Source organism: Amia ocellicauda, chromosome 22 (assembly GCF_036373705.1).
Source record: "Amia ocellicauda isolate fAmiCal2 chromosome 22, fAmiCal2.hap1, whole genome shotgun sequence".
NCBI lineage: Eukaryota > Metazoa > Chordata > Actinopteri > Amiiformes > Amiidae > Amia > Amia ocellicauda.
The window spans coordinates 7,976,299-7,993,901 of record NC_089871.1 but is presented as its reverse complement, the minus strand read 5'-3'; the positions used below and the strand labels follow the sequence as shown (position 1 = coordinate 7,993,901).

The following is a 17,603-nucleotide window of genomic DNA, read 5'->3' as shown; positions in this document are numbered from 1 at the left end:
TGTTTACCTATAGCCTATATCCCATAATTCATTGTGCTGTGATAAACATGGCCGCCTCCTGTCGAGGTGTGCAGGAGCTCCAGTAATCGGATTTGCTCGTTTTTTTATATTAAATATCGTTATATGTCTTTGGTTTTCTGGTAGCAGGTGTATTGGGCTTGTCAATGATGTCGCTTTGCGTTTCTGTGATTCTGCTGGATCTGACTTTAGGCACTGTGGCCGCTGAAATGGACGGTAAGTCTGCAGCAAACTGTCGCAAAAACAATGCAATTGTAAACGTTTTGCTGTAAGTGGTATATTGATGCACCTCGTACAAGTGAGGTATTTAAAATGTCCTGATAAAGCGTGCATCTGTCTTGAATTGCACTTATGGCTGCATTGTTTATGTGAATTAAGCAGGAACACAGTTCAATATCTATTACTGCAGGAGACATAAGTATAATCCTGATCTGTGAGCCCAGTAAATCAGCGGTTCCCAATCCTGGACACGCAGGACTGTCTACCCTGCTGGGTTTTGTTCCTACCGAGCTCTTAATTACTTAATTAAACCCTTAATTAAACTAATGTCCTAAATCAGAGCCTTTTAGGTATTTTAAACAGTAGAGGGTTTAAGTTAAGTATACATTTGTATAAATCACTAATTAAAAAACTACTTTTATTACACAATTTAAACTTCAACTCTTAGCAGATTGTTACTTTAATTAAGGTTCAATTAAGTAATTGAGAGCTTTGGTTGGAGCAAAAACCAGCAGGGCAGGGGCTCCCCCAGGACAATGGTTCACAACCACTGCAGTAAAGTATATCTGGTCCAACTGTGGCCAATTCTAAGATTTAAAGACAAATGCCACGCCTCCCTATAATCTAGATAATAATAATACTGGGTTATGATTCATGATCTTGTTTATTGTAATAAATGTGCCTTGAGGATAAACTAGTCAACAATACAGAGTATTTAAGTGACTTAGATGCAGGTTGTACAGTGACGCTGATGACTTTTGTATGTTTGCATGTCAGACGTGTCGGAGGATGCATGGGGTCTCTTGCACGCCTGTTTCATGTCCGCCTGGCAGAACAGACTGTACCTGTACTCTGTGGCAACTGTCTGCATTGCCACCTGGTTTATCCTTCACAACGTTGTGAAGAAAAAGGTAATTGTTTTAATTATAGGCTGTTTGATTGTGTGCACTCATTATTTGGTATTATTATGTAATGGATATTGTAAGTGGCAAAGGCAAGTTTATGTCATTAATCCCCTTTATCACATTCTTTTGAACTTATTTTAATTGCACATACTTCATACATGTTATATAGCCTACTGTTTTTATGGACACCATTATTATTATCTGTGTACATTTTGTACTCTGATTAAAGTGAGATTATTGGACATACAACGTTAGGCTGTACTGAATGAATGACTGTTGTGAATTTGTAGCCTTGCTGCCAATTAAACCATATTCAGGGTAGATTGTTACTTTAAACGACTTTGAAAAGAGGTTTCATTCTGTCTTTATTCCCCCAGAGTGGAGGATTGTCTGTTCCTGGCCCCACGGCTCTGGATGAGGAAAAAAAAACGAATGGTCGAGCGATCGAGCGGGAGGCCAAGGTTCATGTCTCGGGGGTGAAGATTTTCTACGGCTCTCAGACTGGGACAGCGAAGGTACCCGGAAACTAGAGGCATATATTTATAGAGGCATGTCAATGTTAGTAATGTATGAGTGGAGTGGAACCGTTGGAAGTAGGTCAGTGTATTAAAGCGATGTTTCTCATGTGGGACGAATGTGGGAAGTTTTAAAATGGGATGTATGGAAGAAGCTGAAGGAAGAACTTGTTTCCTGTGTGCAGGGCTTTGCTAAAGAACTGGCCGGAGAGCTGCAGTCTGTGGGCCTGGCTGTGGAGGTGATCGACATGAAGGAGTTTGACCCAGAAGACAGTTTGGCCGAGGAGGTGAGCTCTACGCCGCTGCACTGGCAAACGACACCAATGCCTATAAAAGCATATTACTAGAGTGTTGTATGACTGGTAGGGACTGGTTTAAACCAGCACTTTGTACATGAGCAAACATGGGAACCCGCAGTCTCTTCACTGCAATATCGCACTCAGAATCTGTGAGCCGGCCGCCGTGACAGATTGATTATTCTCGTCAATATCCAATCATGGGGCTGCACGCTGCGTTACAGATGAAGTGTTGATCTATTCGGGGGGGTGGAGGGGCTGCACACAATTTCAGGGACCTTGATATACGTCGAACATGGAGGATGAGAATTTACTGAAGAGCAGCGACCTGAAGTGTCTGCCTGACCTGGATTCGGGCAGATGGATGTTAATTTAATCGACCTTCAGGGGTGGCGATCTGTCACGGTGCGCTTTTTCACATCCTCTGTAATTCCCCTTGCCGGTTCAGTTGTAATGGTGTTGGCTGACCTTGCCGCGCTGCCAAGTGTGTTAAGTGTTTTTTCGGGGCCATGAGGTTGGAATTTGTGTTTCAAATCCTGTTAAAAGGTTAAAATCTGTCTTTTTGCTCAGTTAGTGCTGTCCAGAGCTTGGTTTCCTTCCCCACCATTACTCTGATGGTGGCAGTTGTGCCCTGCCCTGCCCTGTGCACTGGGTTGTCCTTGTATTCAGATTTAATTTAATTGCACACCTGAAAACAGTTTCTGATATTTTTCTATCCTCTGTCCCTCGTTTTCCTTCCAGACCACAAGCAGATCGGTGTGTGTGTTCCTGATGGCCACCTACACCGACGGGCTGCCCACAGAGAACGCCAAGTGGTTCTGCAAGTGGCTGGAGGAGGCCTCCACCGATTTCCGCTACGGCAAGACCTACCTGAAGGGCCTGAGATACGCGGTGTTCGGGCTCGGCAACTCCCTGTACGCCGAGCACTACAATAGGGTAAAGTGTGACTCGACTGGACTTCTTTGCCTTATTTGGATGTTGCCATCGGTGGCGGGCACCAGTAAATGTCTCCTCGGGCAGGGGTTCCCAAACTGGCCCTGGAGGACCCCCTGTTCTGCTGGTTTTTGTTCCAACCAATCTCTTAATTGATTCCTTAATTGAATTAGCAATGCAATATAAGGATCAATTATTCAATTAAGAGTTTGGTTGAAACAAAAACCAGCAGGGCAGGGGGTACTCCAGGGCCGGTTTGGATCTGTTTTTTGAGAGCTTTTTGGACGGGGCCTTGTGAGGGTTGTCATAAGATATAATTTAGAGGAGTGTTTGATTAACGATTAATTGGAACATAGGCCTATCCTGCTCATTTTGGTCCCTGCTTCACTGGTTCTCCCCTCCACTGCTGTCCCCCCAGGTGGGCAAGAATGTGGACAAGTGGCTGTGGATGCTGAGTGCCTCCCGGGTGCTGAGCCGGGGGGAGGGCGACAGCAACGTGGCGCAGAGCCGCAACGGCAGCCTGCAGGCCGACTTCGCCGCCTGGAGTTCTCGCCTACTGGGCCGTGTGCAGGCCCTCGCCCGGGGGGAGCGGAAGAGCTGCGGGGGGAAGTGCAAATCGGGGAAGTGCAAGAACGAGAAGAAGCACCAGCGGCAACATGCAGAGGGGTCCGATCTCAACCCCGCCTCGCCCCCAGAGCACAGCTCGGAGGTAGGCCGGAAACCACAGTGTGCGTGGGGTCTTGTGTGGTTAATTAGATGTGTTTCTTTGCCGTTTTTCTGCTGCACTTCAAGCGCTGTAGAATTGGAGAGATGTTAGTTTTACATACATTTCTTTTATCCCCCCCCATTGTGTAAAAACTTCACAAGCTATTATGTTATAAATACAGATAAGGAAAAGTGAACTGCATTCTGTGATTAATGACATGGCATTATAATTAGGCAGATGTTTTCTCCATGAAATGGTGCAGCGAATAATATAAATAGTTTTCTTTCGGCTTCTCTACTTTCTCTTTCTCTCTCTTGAGACGGGAGCTTTTTTTGGGTCTGCATTTGTCCTTTTATGCTTTGAAATGAATAAGGTATTTTCAATTATACAGATGGCAGCACTTCACTTTATTCTTTTATGGCTAAGAGGACAACCTTTTCCGTTGCTAATTCAGTAAATTGAACCATTAATCTTCAGAGGTCAGGGTTTCTTAATCTGACACTAGACGGTGCGTAACTATAGCTGTGAGATATCGAGTCTGTTGTGTTATCAGTGAAGGCAAAGTCATTTCACCAAAAAAGATGTACATGCGACTCTTGCTATTGAAAGGAAATGTAGAACAGGATTTTAGAAAAGGTTAGGGAGGGGAAAAGAAGCTGAAAGAGAGAAGACAAATGCCTTCTTCAGTACGATTACATCATTTGTGTTGAGTCTATAACATTTTTGTATAGAGATTATTAGTCCAGTAACAAAGTGCAGTGAAGAGGACAGACCAAGCCTAGTGACTCTCCGACTACTGTGAGCAGGGTTCGAGAGGGTTCGCTTTTGTGGGCCCTGCGTCTGGCCGGCAGCTGAGAGGTTGTGTGTTGTGCGTCTGCAGGAGGAACTGTTTGAGACCAGCAGTGAGGAAGACTCTGCTCCTGAGGAAGAAGCCGCCCACGGGTCAGTGATTGACGTGGAGGACCTGGGCAACGTCATGAACCACATGAAGAAAGCCAAGGTGAGAACGGCCGAAAACGAGCAGCCACGGTTTGAACGGGGAACGGTCATGTTAAAAATATGAATCGGTAAATGAATAAATACATGAGATTCAAGAATGTTCCAGCTATTGCTTGTAGTTCAGGTTGTGGTCTAGAGTTCAGGGGCAGCTATCGGTGAAGTGTAGGAGAGCTATAATGGCTTTGAAGCTGCTGATGTGAAATGTGGGTGGCTATTGCTTAATTATATACATCGTTAGAAAGAAAAAAACGTCATTAGGGCCTAATTCCTAAGTAGACATTGATTTTCAGCCAGTTCAAATGTATTGGTCATCTCTTATCTTGACCATAAGGTGTGTTTTGCTCCAAGCACGTCTGTGACCGAGGGCAGGAGATGGCCCAGGCGTGTTTACTGTGCCGCGGCTTTAAAAACGAGGCCTTAGTGAGTACGGTTAATTGAAGAAAATCGCAGATGACGCGGTAGACTACAAATCCAGATGGGTTTTCTAGGATTTGCCAAATTGTGAACTATGACTACTGAACACCCACTCGGCAGTCCGGTGTGGAGGAGTGATTCATGAATATAAGGGGAGAGAGAGAGAGAGAGAGAGAGAGAGAGAGAGAGAGAGAGAGAGAGGGAGAGACAAATATGGGAAGAAAAAAAAAAAAGCAACGTTTTCTGCCTCCCATGTTTAAATGATTGTGAAAGTGGCACTGTATGTAATTCACTGATACCGTGCCATAAAAACACACCCTTTAATATCAGTGCAAACTTTAAAATCTAAAATAACCGAAATAGTGTCTATTATAATGATTTCCTGCATTATCGAAGTTTGAATGTTATAAATGTTTAATTGTGACGCTTTAAGATGGTTCTGGGTCAGGGTTCTGTGTTTTAATTGGACAGAACCTGGTTTGCTGTACCTATTGGCTTGCTAAAGATCTCCTGTTCAAAGCCTTCTTAGTTTGGTGAAAGGTGGCATTATGGCTTTGCGTACCAGCGTTCAGAGCTGTAACAGAAATGTGAAAACATCTGCCGAGATCATTCAGCGAAGAATGGCGTATGCTAGGCTTTGTGGTGCTTAAATCCACGCTTCGTTAGCTGTGAAATTAGAAATTGCTTCATTGGGCATGGTGTATGACCGCCTCTTTCAGCTCCGTTGCATTCCTGGTGGCTGGGACGTTCTGCGACAATCGTGCAGATTTCTCCTGGTGTCTTATCACTGCCTTCAGAAATCATTTAAAGCTCAAAGTGACACCCCTGAAACTATTCTTAATTTCTTCATCAACCAAAAAAGAAAGCTCAGAATGGTTAAGTCGCCGAGGGTGCAGGTGCCCCAGAGAGCGGCGAGAAACATCTTTCCATCCCCCCCCACCCCGTGCTGGATGGAGTGATTTTTATTCCCCGCTTATTAATTACACACACTTTACCGACTGTCGGAGTGAAATATCCTCACCGGCGCCGCGTGCTCCGCTCCTTCGGTTGACCATTATTTAAAGTTGGCGAAATCAGCGAACATAAACCAGCGAGTCATTCCGGTTCTGCTGCTCAGCTGCGCTCACTCCCTCTGCAGATTAATTGCCTTAATTAAACCATTCAAGTGTGCAGGTTTGAGAAAAAGATTGAATTTTATTATTTATTAATTGGGGTTTATAACCTCTCGTATTTACTTTTCACATTATGATATCGTGTCTCAGGGTCCCGATTGAATTTTTTCACCGCCGTTTTCGGGTGCGTGTTTAATATTCTGTTTTATTATTTATTTCTCAACAGACACGTTTATTATAAAATGCTGCCAAGGCAAAACTGGTAACCTGCTGAAGTAGAAATGAGAAGAAGCTTCATAAAAATACATCTGTTTATGGTTAATCTGTTGTATATGAAGCTATTGCACTCTTATTGCACTTTATTGTCACAAAAGTGGTATGAAATGAGGTACGATCATCAGAAATATTTTCCGCCACTTGTCGTGAAAAGACACACTCCTGTTTAATTGCCCTTCTTTAAAGCGTTTGATTAGTGTGTGAGACAGCTGCTGCTATAATATAATAAGAAGCTCCTCGCTCGCTCTACTCCGTGTGTATCGATTTATTTCCCATCTGTTTTTTGATGGGCCGTGTCACTCAACACTTAGATCAACTTGCCGGAGTGTTTCCTCTAATCCAGGGCAAACATTGAAACATGCCAAAGGATTTTCGAGCTAATCAATTTCCCCATCCCCAGTCTTTGCTGAGAGAGAGATGAACGAGTTTAGCTCTGACACTGAAGTGCGTTTTGCCTTTCGACCTCCCTGGGACGTTCAGAGTTGGATAACTTTACATGTGTAGTTGATTTGTTTTCCATGTGGGATTGGGAATTTAATGAAGTGAGTGAGATTTGAAATCCAACGAGTTCTCTGCATGGTTTATCTTGCTCCTCAAGTGCCTCACAATGTGGGAGTTTTACAAGGACACAAAGCAACGTTGTTTTAACTCCAAAAACAGACTCTATCCTGCTTTGTTTGATGCAAGGAATCTGCAGTTTGGATTACCAGTTTATCTAATCAATTTCCATATATCCCTAATGATAAAAAGTCAATTTTAATTAAATTTATTTTTATATTATTCGATTTAGAAAAGAGGAAGTGGAACTAACAATGCTTACGACATAGTAAATCAAACTAGACACCTAGACATCGAGTTTTAGGGAAGAGTAATGAATGGTTAATGCAAAAAAAAAAAAAAAAAGGTTCTGAACACGGCAATTATTGTGGAGAGTGATTGTTTTGAGTCCAGCAGTACAAACAAAAATCTAGCTGTGAAATTTTTAAATAAGAATTGCTAAATTCATACACGGCGGATACAGACGTGTCAGCTGTTGTCTTTCCTCACTGGCTTTCCTCCTTGGCTACTGAGGGCACGTGGTCTATATATTGAGTCACCGGGCTGAGAAGAAATAAAACCACAAAAGGCACAGATGTTTTGTCATCAACGTCATCAACATTAACACTGATTTTGACATTGATTTTGCTCTGGTTCTGTATAGAATTCCACCACACGAGGGCAGGAGAGACTGGATTTAGATTGCACAAAAAGAAAAGCATCACTGCCAATCCCCATTAAGCTCCATTCCCTCCCCCCATGATATTTACATGCTGACATTTGGTTTTGACGCCTGGCTTTTGATTTAAACGCTGTTTCAATGCTGTTTTAGTGTAGGGTGCCTTCCGAGGACACGGGTGAAAAGACTCCTGCCTGTTCGGAGCTCAAGATTTTGCATCTGTATTAATCTGTAATGCTCGGAGGAACGCGTGCCTAAGACTCAATTTAGCAACAAGCCGTGCTCTGAAAGGTGCTTAAGCCTTTTACCAGCAGTTAATTGAATCGCTGAACTGCAAGATTTATGTCCCCACAGGGGTCTTTGTCAGACGCATCTCCAGACCCGCAGTACATTACAGACGGTACAGAGCCGAGACAATCGCATGTCTGGAGCTGTCTGAGTCCTTTTTATCAGGCGATGCAATAGGCAGGGAGACGACTTAAAGATGCAACAGGGGTGATGTTGCCGAGCATTCAGACACACCAGTCAGATCAGTGCAGTCTGGGTTTAGATCACTGTACTCGGGCCTCTCTGCCAGCTGAGGTTTCTCTGCCCAGTACATTCACTTAATTCGCCACCGCTATCGCTTGTGGTGACTGTGGCCATGCCAAGCCAGTAGATTACCGACTGGAGTGGTATGTGTGTGTGTCAATTGTGAAAAAGCTCCGGTGTGGAATAATTTGTTTGTTACATTCCCTGAGAAGATTCCTGCCCTCCTTCGCCCGTTCCTTCCACGGTTCACGGCGGCTCTGGAGCGGGGCGAACGAGGTGTGATCAGATAGGCAGGCAGAGGCAGAGCTATTGTTCATTTCCCTCCGAGATTTGAAGTAGCAGTCGTTAATCACAGGTGAGAGGTCTCTGCTGAAGTCAAGAGGAGTCACGGCAGCTGTGAGGCCATGGTAAAAATTGAATCTCCGTTTATATCCTGCTGGTCCATCAGTGTGGTGATTATACGACTCCCCCCTCGCTGTGCTGAAACTCATTTATTTCTTCCTGGCAGAGGATGGTGACACCTTTCACACACGGGTGATCTAAACTGAGATTGGGCCACTATTACAAAATGCAAAGCACAAAATGGAGCCCTCTCAAACGTATGCAGTGCACATGGTGTTCAAGCCTGAGCTACAGCATGCATACTTATCGTTTTCAAACAAGAGAAGTGTGTCTCTCTCCTTGGCCTCGCCCTCTTTGGTGGGTGGCTCTCGTGAAACTCCACGTGTTGTTGTTCCATGTGACGTGCGTCTCCCATGAGCTCTTATTTGTGCAGCGTGACAGAAAGTGCTCACTTTATCATGCAGTCGCCATATAATGAGCCTCCAAATGTCTGTGTGTCCCTTTTGGATTTTGATGCAGCTTCAGTCGCTGTAAAGCAGTCACTTCCGCTGAAGAGACGACCCTGTCCCTCTTACCTAATTAGTGACTTCTTTTTAATCCGTTACTGTTTAATGTGAGTCGTCTCTTTCTGTCTTTCTTTTTTTAAGGTTCATGTTTCCTTTTTTGTTTTCATATTTGTGTCCTTTCCCCTCGGCAGATGTCTTCCAATTTATTTTGGCTTTTAAATGTCAGTTTTAATAAATCCAGCCAGGGATGAAATCGCAAAGTATACGTTTATTTATCCGTAGCTTCAAAGGTATGGGGGGGACATCTGGGAGAGAGAAATGGGTCTGAAGATACACTTCCACTTGCAGATGAGCTGTCGTGAGACAATTGCTTGCAGCCGTCAGATTTGAAAACTTGAATTACACCGTTATTTATTTATTTGCCACATTTTTCATCTGATGCCAGACATGCGTTTTATAGACCTGGTGCTAAAATGAAGATGAATTTAAAAAGCCCCCAAATATTTATCTCGAGGTAATGGAAAAATAAAAGCAGAGCAATTAATATGTGTTCTATCATTGCCATGTTATTTTGTTTGCTCGGCATCCATCTGTTTATGACATTTTAGGAATCCTGCGCCGAGTGCGTCGAGATATAAATAATTTGGCAAATGGCATTTCGCAGGCTGGCGGTGTTGCGCATTTTCCTTTCTTTACAGGTAATCTATATTTTGAATCAATAAGAGTTATGCTTTTGTATACCGTGTCAAGAGAGTAACACAGTTAAAGGCCAATTCATTTAAGGAAACTCTTTGTTTTTCACTTGGTGCGTTTTACAGATTGAGGTTTTGCATATTTAAATGTACACGTTTTATCCTTGGATCTTTGACTTCATTTCACCGCTTAGGACGGTATACCTTCTTTTTTGATGTTTATTGTAATTTCCATGTGCATTTCTAGGCAGACGTGTCCGAGATGATCTTGATTTGTGTAGTAGTGCATCTTGCCTCCAGAAGACGAGAAAAGACGCCATTGTCACATCAGACACTGCTGAGCTGCCAAGCCATTGTCACGGCGTCTTTTCTCAGGCCGCTGACCAGACAGCTTCCTGTCACTCGCTTGGCAGATCTGATCAGGACCCTGTAACCAAACGGCAGCTGAGAAACGTCCCACTTCCTGTCCGTCAAGCGAAAGCCAGAATCCCAAACACAATGTAAAAAAAAAAAGGACCTAATTTCCGAGGATGGTGTTAAACAGCACTTCTTGTTATGAATATATGTATATATAGCTGTAGGGACAGAGATAAAATTGGCGATTGTGTAGCTGTTGCCAGGTCAGGTTCTCTCTCATGGGTTCGGCCAACATCTGCTCTTGGCCTCTTCCTGCCTCTTACCTGCAGTGATTTGGTTTGCAGAGACAGATGTGGAGTTAAATTGATATGATGTTGGCATTTTCTTGCTTCTGCATCGCACAGGGGAGTCTCGATTCAAACCAGGAGCTTTCTAGAAACGTAAAAGCCAAGAGGGAATGCGCCGAACTCGGCCGACCCCTGGCTTGTTCGGGTTTGGCCCTGGGGAGCTTCTTGCACACAGACGGGAACATTAAAAGCTATTGAAAAGGGGAGGTGTGGAGGAAACCTTCCCGGCGCTCTTCTCTCTCTGACCCTGGAAGATGGGGAGGGGGTCGACTTTTAAAGATCACACATAACGATGTTTTAAAAAAAGAAAAAAGGCACTTTGGAAACCGTCCCCCGGGTCGAGTGGAAGATGCAGACTTGAAATGGGTGAAGGACCGTTTCAGGGTAGCAGTCTGCATTTTTTCGTTTTTTTTGAGAGAGTGATCTAGTCATGTATCTGCTGGGAAATTTAAAATGTGTGTAATCAAAATTGTGCAGAGAGGAGGAAAGAAATCTGAGCACGAATTACCTTCAGGTGCGAGACACCTGTTCCCACCGATGTAAATGCACAGGCACGCATACAAAACCCTGCTTTCCATTGATTTTGTCGTTTTTTATTCTCTCCGGCCCTTCGCTGACATGTCATTTGCAATAGTTTTATTGTTGGAGTGTGCTCTCGAAGACGGAGAAACTGATTGGGTTACAGGAGGATGATGGGATGTCACCTGACCTGTGCGTTACAGTATCGGTGTCCCCAGTGCAACCCCACCCCCGCGCCCTGTGCTGGGGGTCTGTGTTCTACAGTGACTTCAGAGGCTTCAAGTTCCCCTTCTATTATCTTTGCTTTGGATGGAACGTGCAAGAAAATGAAATGGAAGATAAAAAACTGCTGTTGACTGATGAAAACGGAACATTAAACACAATATGGGCATCGACAAGAGAATAGTTAGTGACTCCAAAGGTCAACGTTGTATTTTAGAGTATCTTCATGTTTTTTATGTTCGAGTGTGTTAGTATGTGTTTATTTGCTGACATTTGCACCGTCTTGGGCTTTTGCTGTGTTTTCAGATGATAGTTTCTCTGGGAAAGGAGAGAGCGTGAAGCTGGATGGTTTGTTTCCAGTGCGAATGTGTAAACTCACCATTTATTGACCCCCACTTTGGCTCTTATTTTCTTGCATTCTTGGAATCTGCTTTTTTCCAGAATGTTCGACCGTGCTTGTTTACTGCGATGTCCATTTCTGATCAGCGCGTCCCAATAATACTTTGTGAAGGACGTTGGAGGAGGTTGTGGCTGTGTTTTGTGTGTTTTTTTTTTTTTGGAAACTCAGTGCTGCTAATCAGCCAGATAAGCTGTTCCTCATGAACCCGAAAGCGCTCTGATACTTATTCATAAATTCTCTAAACTTTCTCTGGCAGGAGTTCATTAATCACAGTTTTGACTCTTAACGGTGCATCTGGGAGCACTTCCATTACACCTTTTGTAATACCGTCACGTACGGAGACTCGTGGAGCCGACCGGCGGACGATGGGGGGAAGAGGAGAATGTTTTTCTTTAAATCAGGCTAGGGGTCGGCACACTGAATCCAAGCTGAGTCTAGTGGGCCTTTGAGGTGTGCAGCCCCCACACTTCAGACCTATTTGTCCCGGGCTGGAGAAATGCTATTCACCAAAACCCACCATTCCGTGCACTGAAGAAAATGGCGGTATATCACTCTTTGCTGTGAGTTTTGTAATAAGAATCTGAATATTTATCAGCCAACTCTAGCTGACACCGTTGGGACCCGGTGATTGATGCGCGGTTGCCGGTGTAATGTTCTAAAGTACCCGCGCTTTGCCAGCATTGTTCCCGGTTAAATTTATTGCAGTCATATTGGTGCCATTTCCTCCACAGGCTGTGATTAGCTTTTCCAAAGTCAAGGGTATCGCGGTGCAGCATTAACGCAAGGAATTACCGCAGTCTATTTAATGAAGCACATATGGCCTCTGCAAAAGTACGGCACGGACATCTCGGCCGAGGCGCTCTCTGGCTAACGCGACGCGTCTGGGGGCTGTTCTCTAACCAGCAGCCAGGTCTGCTAACCCTACGAATAGATAACCATCTGTTACTGTTTAGAATATAATACTGTATTATTCAATTGCGTGTCTGTCCCCCCCGCCAATATAAATGAATGTACATAATTGCTGTAGCCCCAAAACGAGCCCAATAGAGACTTGATGTATTCAGTTTTATGGGTGAACCCAAAGGCACTGCGTGACAGATGCATCTAGAAATAAAAATGTTTGCTCCAAAATAAAATAAGAGTCCAGCATTTTCCATAATTGAGCTGCCTTCTGCCAAGTGTTGTGCCACAGTATTCAACTGGGGGACGGTTTTCAGAGCGAGATTGTGTTTATGCCCGGGTTGCGTCAGGCCTGGCCGCAGGTTTGGACCAGCCTCGCCCCGGTGTAATGCTATTTGCGTTCACCCTCATCCAGTTCCCGATCTTATTGGTTTATTTTGTGTATGGCAGAGGAAAGAGGAGTGGGAAGAGGATCGTGGGAAGGTCAAGTCCAAACCCAGCAGTGGGGGGAGTGAATCCGAAGAACCCAGAGAGATGATTACCCCCGCCTTGAGGAGTGCCCTGACCAAACAAGGTATGTCTGTTAATCCTTCAGTCGTCGAACTGTCCCGTCTCTAGCAGTCCGACTGGCTAGGTTTGTTTGTTAACTGGGGATGAAAAATAACAGATTGAGAGAAGTCTTCAGCATCTTCATAATGGTGCTCTTCTCCTCCCGGTCCATTTCTCCAGTAACTGGTGTAGGTTTGTAGATTAAATCCCCAGTGACCGACTGGCTTTGTAGGCCGAGGATATATCCTCCAGTGCGGACTTTGAGGGTCGTGGTGCCAGCCGAGGAGGTAACCAAGTGGCGATTCCAGGTTTGTGGAAAGCAGATTGTTGATGTGAATTAAAACTTACAAATTTAAAATAGTCTGCTCTCTGAGTGGAAACTTATTTTCTCTCTTTAATTTGAGAGAGAATAAAATATACCAAAATGGGAATCTTACTTAATTAGGTAAGTTGTTTTTGTAATACTTATTTATACCTTAGAGGACCATTATATTAATATATATATTTTTACTTTGTCATCCATTTCTGTAGCTGACTTTTAAGCAGATTTTAATGAAGTAGCCGGTGTGCTGCGGATATCTTTCAGTTGTCAAGTAAAATCCCTTTCCAAAGCAGTACAGCATCCCTATTTCAAAGGCTGGTATTGTTTTATAACTCTGCCAAATAGTACTTAATGATGCAGCCACTTATCCCACTATTGTTATGGATCCTTCAGCGGATTTTAACCCTGTAACTTCTCATTTGGAGGGTCTTCAGCTCCGTTACCGATAGGCCCTGCCGACACAAACAAAGAGCGGAGAACAAACCACCGACGCCCACTGGGTCACAGACAGAGATATCGCGGTGGTTTCGCTGGATGGAGTAATTGGATTCGATATCGACTGGGCTCAGCGCAGAGCTTTTCAGGGTTGGGGGATAATTGTGTGGGTCCTTTCTTAAAGGGCACTGAATTGGCTGTTCTTCCTCAAATGTGGCTCAGTTCCCAGTTGTGATGCTTCCAAAAAGTCAATCTCTGGTGCCGAGGATAAAGAATAGAGGTGCGGTTTTTGTTGTGCCTTTACTTGTCCTCCGTGAAATAGATACCTCACCTGTCTATTATGGACTGGAGTCTTTAGTATCTACTATATACGTCTTCCAGCACTTGAAAGACTGTGGGAAATCAGTCCCCCAGAAGTGCAGTAGGCTCTGACTGGAGCTCTTTAGCTGACTTTGTCGAGCTGTGTGCGATGAGGTTCTGTTTAATTGCTGTGTGACACTTAATTATATTAGCTTGCCTGTGTTCCCCAACTGTGATGAGGAAGAGAGCTTAGAGGACAGAGCAGATTCACTACAGACTGCATTATAAAGATTACAGAAGCATTTTTAGATTCTAATAATGTGAAATGCCCGTGATTTGTATTTATTTTTTATTATTTTTAAGTTTACATCCAGTCTATTGAGTTCTACACTGAATTGTAATGGTTTTAATAAAGATAACTCTCTCCCCACACACACACACCGCAGTTGTTGTTGCCCGAGCTTCGCTGTTGTGTTACCCTTCTGTGACAGTGCTCTGATTGGAGTAGACACGGCACAATGGGGGACCACTTAGGAAGCTTTCCACATGCCTGTCTGATGCCCTAACATATGTGTACTTATGAATGTTTTATGAATGGCTTCTTCATTACAGACTTATGTAAGGTAAATGCTTTTGTTTTAAGAGCGTCTTCCCCTGTGAGCAATTCATTAGGAACCCATGCTTCTTCACTTCCCAGTCTCGAGTACATGCTAAATGTCGTGTTTTTGCTTGTTAATTTCAAATCCATTGCTCTTCCTCACATCAAACCCCTCTCCCGTCAACGTCATCTAGTAGCAGGAGCCGTGGTGCTCGGGAAGGTCAGGATTTGAAGCCGCTTCATACACTCGAGAACCGCCTGTCAAGCCTTGGGGAAATTTGACATGACTTTGGTCTTTTTTTTGTGTGAAAGCAGACATACATGTATACATGCATGTGTTCCTCAAGGCACATCGAATCCCTTGCAGCCACTAACCCTGCAGTCAGCAATTCATATTTCTCTCTCTTTGCTGTTTTGCATACCTAGATAATGACCCTGCAACGGCATTTCATAAAGATAGTGCTACCAAGCTAGATTTTTTCTCTCTTTAATCTCGAACACAAAAGATCCCTCCTGGCATAATTGAGTGTGAAAGGAGGCGCAATGAAAGTTAAAGCTGCAGTTTGGGGAGGATGGGGGGGACAACAACAACATTTTTCCTGTGTGAATGCTGTCTCTTACCTTGCGGGGGTGATGCCACTGTTTTATTGCAAATATACTTTGAAACCGAGTAATGCCTTCTATATGAAAAACAAATAATTTGCAGGCCACAAGCATTCCAAAGCAAGAGCAAATCTACAAAATACATCATTCTGTTGATATGAAGGATCACCTGGATTCCTTCAGTCAAGGAACTTCACAAGGAACTTCGTGTATTAAGCCCAGAAGTTTTCTCTGCCTTTGCGGCTGTACAGGACATGTCAATGCGCTCTGTCCTCTCGCCGCTGCCAGGAGAGCCGTGTCTCATGTTTGGCAGCCGAGCTGAGGTTCTCTTGGGACACGAGGTTTGCACAAAGCCTTCCAGAGCGCGAGCCGCTTCTGCAGACTAACCTCGCTCACCTTTAGGAATGAGACAGACGCTCATAAAGAAGTGCAGGAGACGCATCAGTGTTATTTATGGTCTGTTAGGGCCTTTCTGTGCCAGCGGTGATGCAGTGCTTCTCAGGGACTGGGCTGGCAGTTTATTTAATTTTTTTCCAGGCAGTGGATTTAATGTTCCCATCTTTGATTTTAAGTAATTCCTCCCCCATAGACATTTTTGATTTTGTGTTTATGTCTGGTCTTCCAATGTGAGATTCTTCACAGATATCACTGAGCATTCTTAAAAATACATAAAAGAAGTCTTTTTTTCCCCTTTATTTGGGTCTCGTTTCATTTCTTCGACTTTTGAGGTTAATGTACTGAGATGACTGATCTGGTGTTTCCGATTCCCGGCCAAGATAAACCGCGGCACGGACTGGCCACGGGCACGCTGTGATCTGTCCTCCTGTCGTCCCTGAAACAATAATGCGGTTTTCACTGCACTTAGAGGCAGGTACAGCGATTCTAGATGAAATATCTGTCAGCATGAATGTGTGATCTACGCCAGTAAAAAAAGATTAGTGGCTTACTTTTCTAGATGTGTGTGTGTGTGTGTGTGTGTGTGTATGTGTGTATATATATATATATATATATATATATATATATATATATATATAGTAAATCACACCGAGGATTAATCAGAATGGAAGCTTCTGCCAAACTGCTTGTTTTCTGGCTAATATTGTTACGGCCGCCAGCAGTTTGAAATCTCTGAGTTTGGCAACAGGGGCAGTAGCCTCTATGGTTATGAAGTTGTTGCTTTCAAGTCATATACAACTACACAGTCCACACACCGGTTATGGTGTGTGCTCAGCATAGTTGCTTCTACAGTCAACGGCAGTTACTGGCCTTTGTCAGGCAATTTCAAAGCTAATTGGTTACAGGTTGCCAATCAGAACATTGGAAAAATCGTCGATGTGATGTTGAACCTTGTAGTGAATTCTGCCAATACTACGATGATTTTGCCCATCTGAAAGAGGGTTCTGGTTGGGTTAAATAAAGTTACGCAAGGCTGTTATAGGATTGATACCAGTTCATTCATAATAAGCAAATTATTTGAATGTTTACACGTTAAACAGATTTACCAACCCACGAGATAATTAACTGGAGTCAAAGTTGCCGTAAAGCAATTCGATCAGAAAGGTGAGTGTTTGTCATTTCAATGCAAAAACATAAAAGCACAAAAATCCTTGTACCGATAAAGCTGGCAAGCTTATTTTAATTTAGATGTTGGCTTCTGTGTACGAGCCTGCGGTTATAAGCAAGACGTTCAACTTCCAGCCTGCCTTTTCATTTGAAATGTTTATTTAATTCTTACAGTTTGATTCTGGTGCGAGTGTAATTTTATGGATGCCCACAGGGAGAGACTGCGGGGTTTTGGTTGGCTGACCTTTGTATTGCAGAGATTTTCAAGCTTGTTCTTCCATTGTGTCATACAAGTCTTTTCTCCAGGCTTTTCCTATCATGGCAGGATGAAAGTATAGTTCTGATTTTTTATGTATTTTGTTTGCATTTGTTGACAAACCGTGTTCAGGTTTTCTCTTCACCCCCAGCACATTTCTATGCTTGTAAATTCTTATTTGACCTTGGCTATGATATCAGCCTGGGGCCCAGATCGAATCGATTCGCCTTGCAATGGCAAATCGCAAACTTGAACCCTGCCTTGGTTTATTGTATTGTTAGAGGCTATTTTCAACTACTTAAAGATAAAGAAGGCGACTGGGTTGAAGTTTGTAATTGGCAATTCATGGGAATGATACAGTTTTGTTTTGGTCAAGGAATAGTCAGTTTTATCTAAATCTGTACAAAGTCCAGAAAAGTTACAGAATGCTTTAGTTTAATGCCAATACCAGTGCATCCATTTTAAATTGTGTTTATTTGGTTCATTTATTTTTAAAAAGATGATGTGGTCTTATAAATGTATAATAAAACGATGTTATAGAGGTAGCAAAAC

The 17,603-nt window shown here is 43.5% G+C and overlaps 1 protein-coding gene across 1 annotated transcript in view; it reads left to right on the top strand.

Moving 5' to 3' along the window:
• The first annotated feature begins 36 nt into the window (after window positions 1-36).
• The window catches only part of tyw1 (tRNA-yW synthesizing protein 1 homolog (S. cerevisiae)), a 61,517-nt gene continuing 43,950 nt past the window's right edge, over window positions 37-17,603 (top strand). Inside the window, exons 1-8 of the mRNA XM_066695358.1 lie at window positions 37-234; window positions 1,015-1,148; window positions 1,520-1,657; window positions 1,843-1,944; window positions 2,695-2,889; window positions 3,305-3,595; window positions 4,473-4,592; window positions 12,876-12,999. Coding sequence (XP_066551455.1) covers window positions 165-234; window positions 1,015-1,148; window positions 1,520-1,657; window positions 1,843-1,944; window positions 2,695-2,889; window positions 3,305-3,595; window positions 4,473-4,592; window positions 12,876-12,999 — 1,174 coding nt within the window. The 5' untranslated portion in view covers window positions 37-164. The remainder of the gene's footprint in view (window positions 235-1,014; window positions 1,149-1,519; window positions 1,658-1,842; window positions 1,945-2,694; window positions 2,890-3,304; window positions 3,596-4,472; window positions 4,593-12,875; window positions 13,000-17,603) is intronic.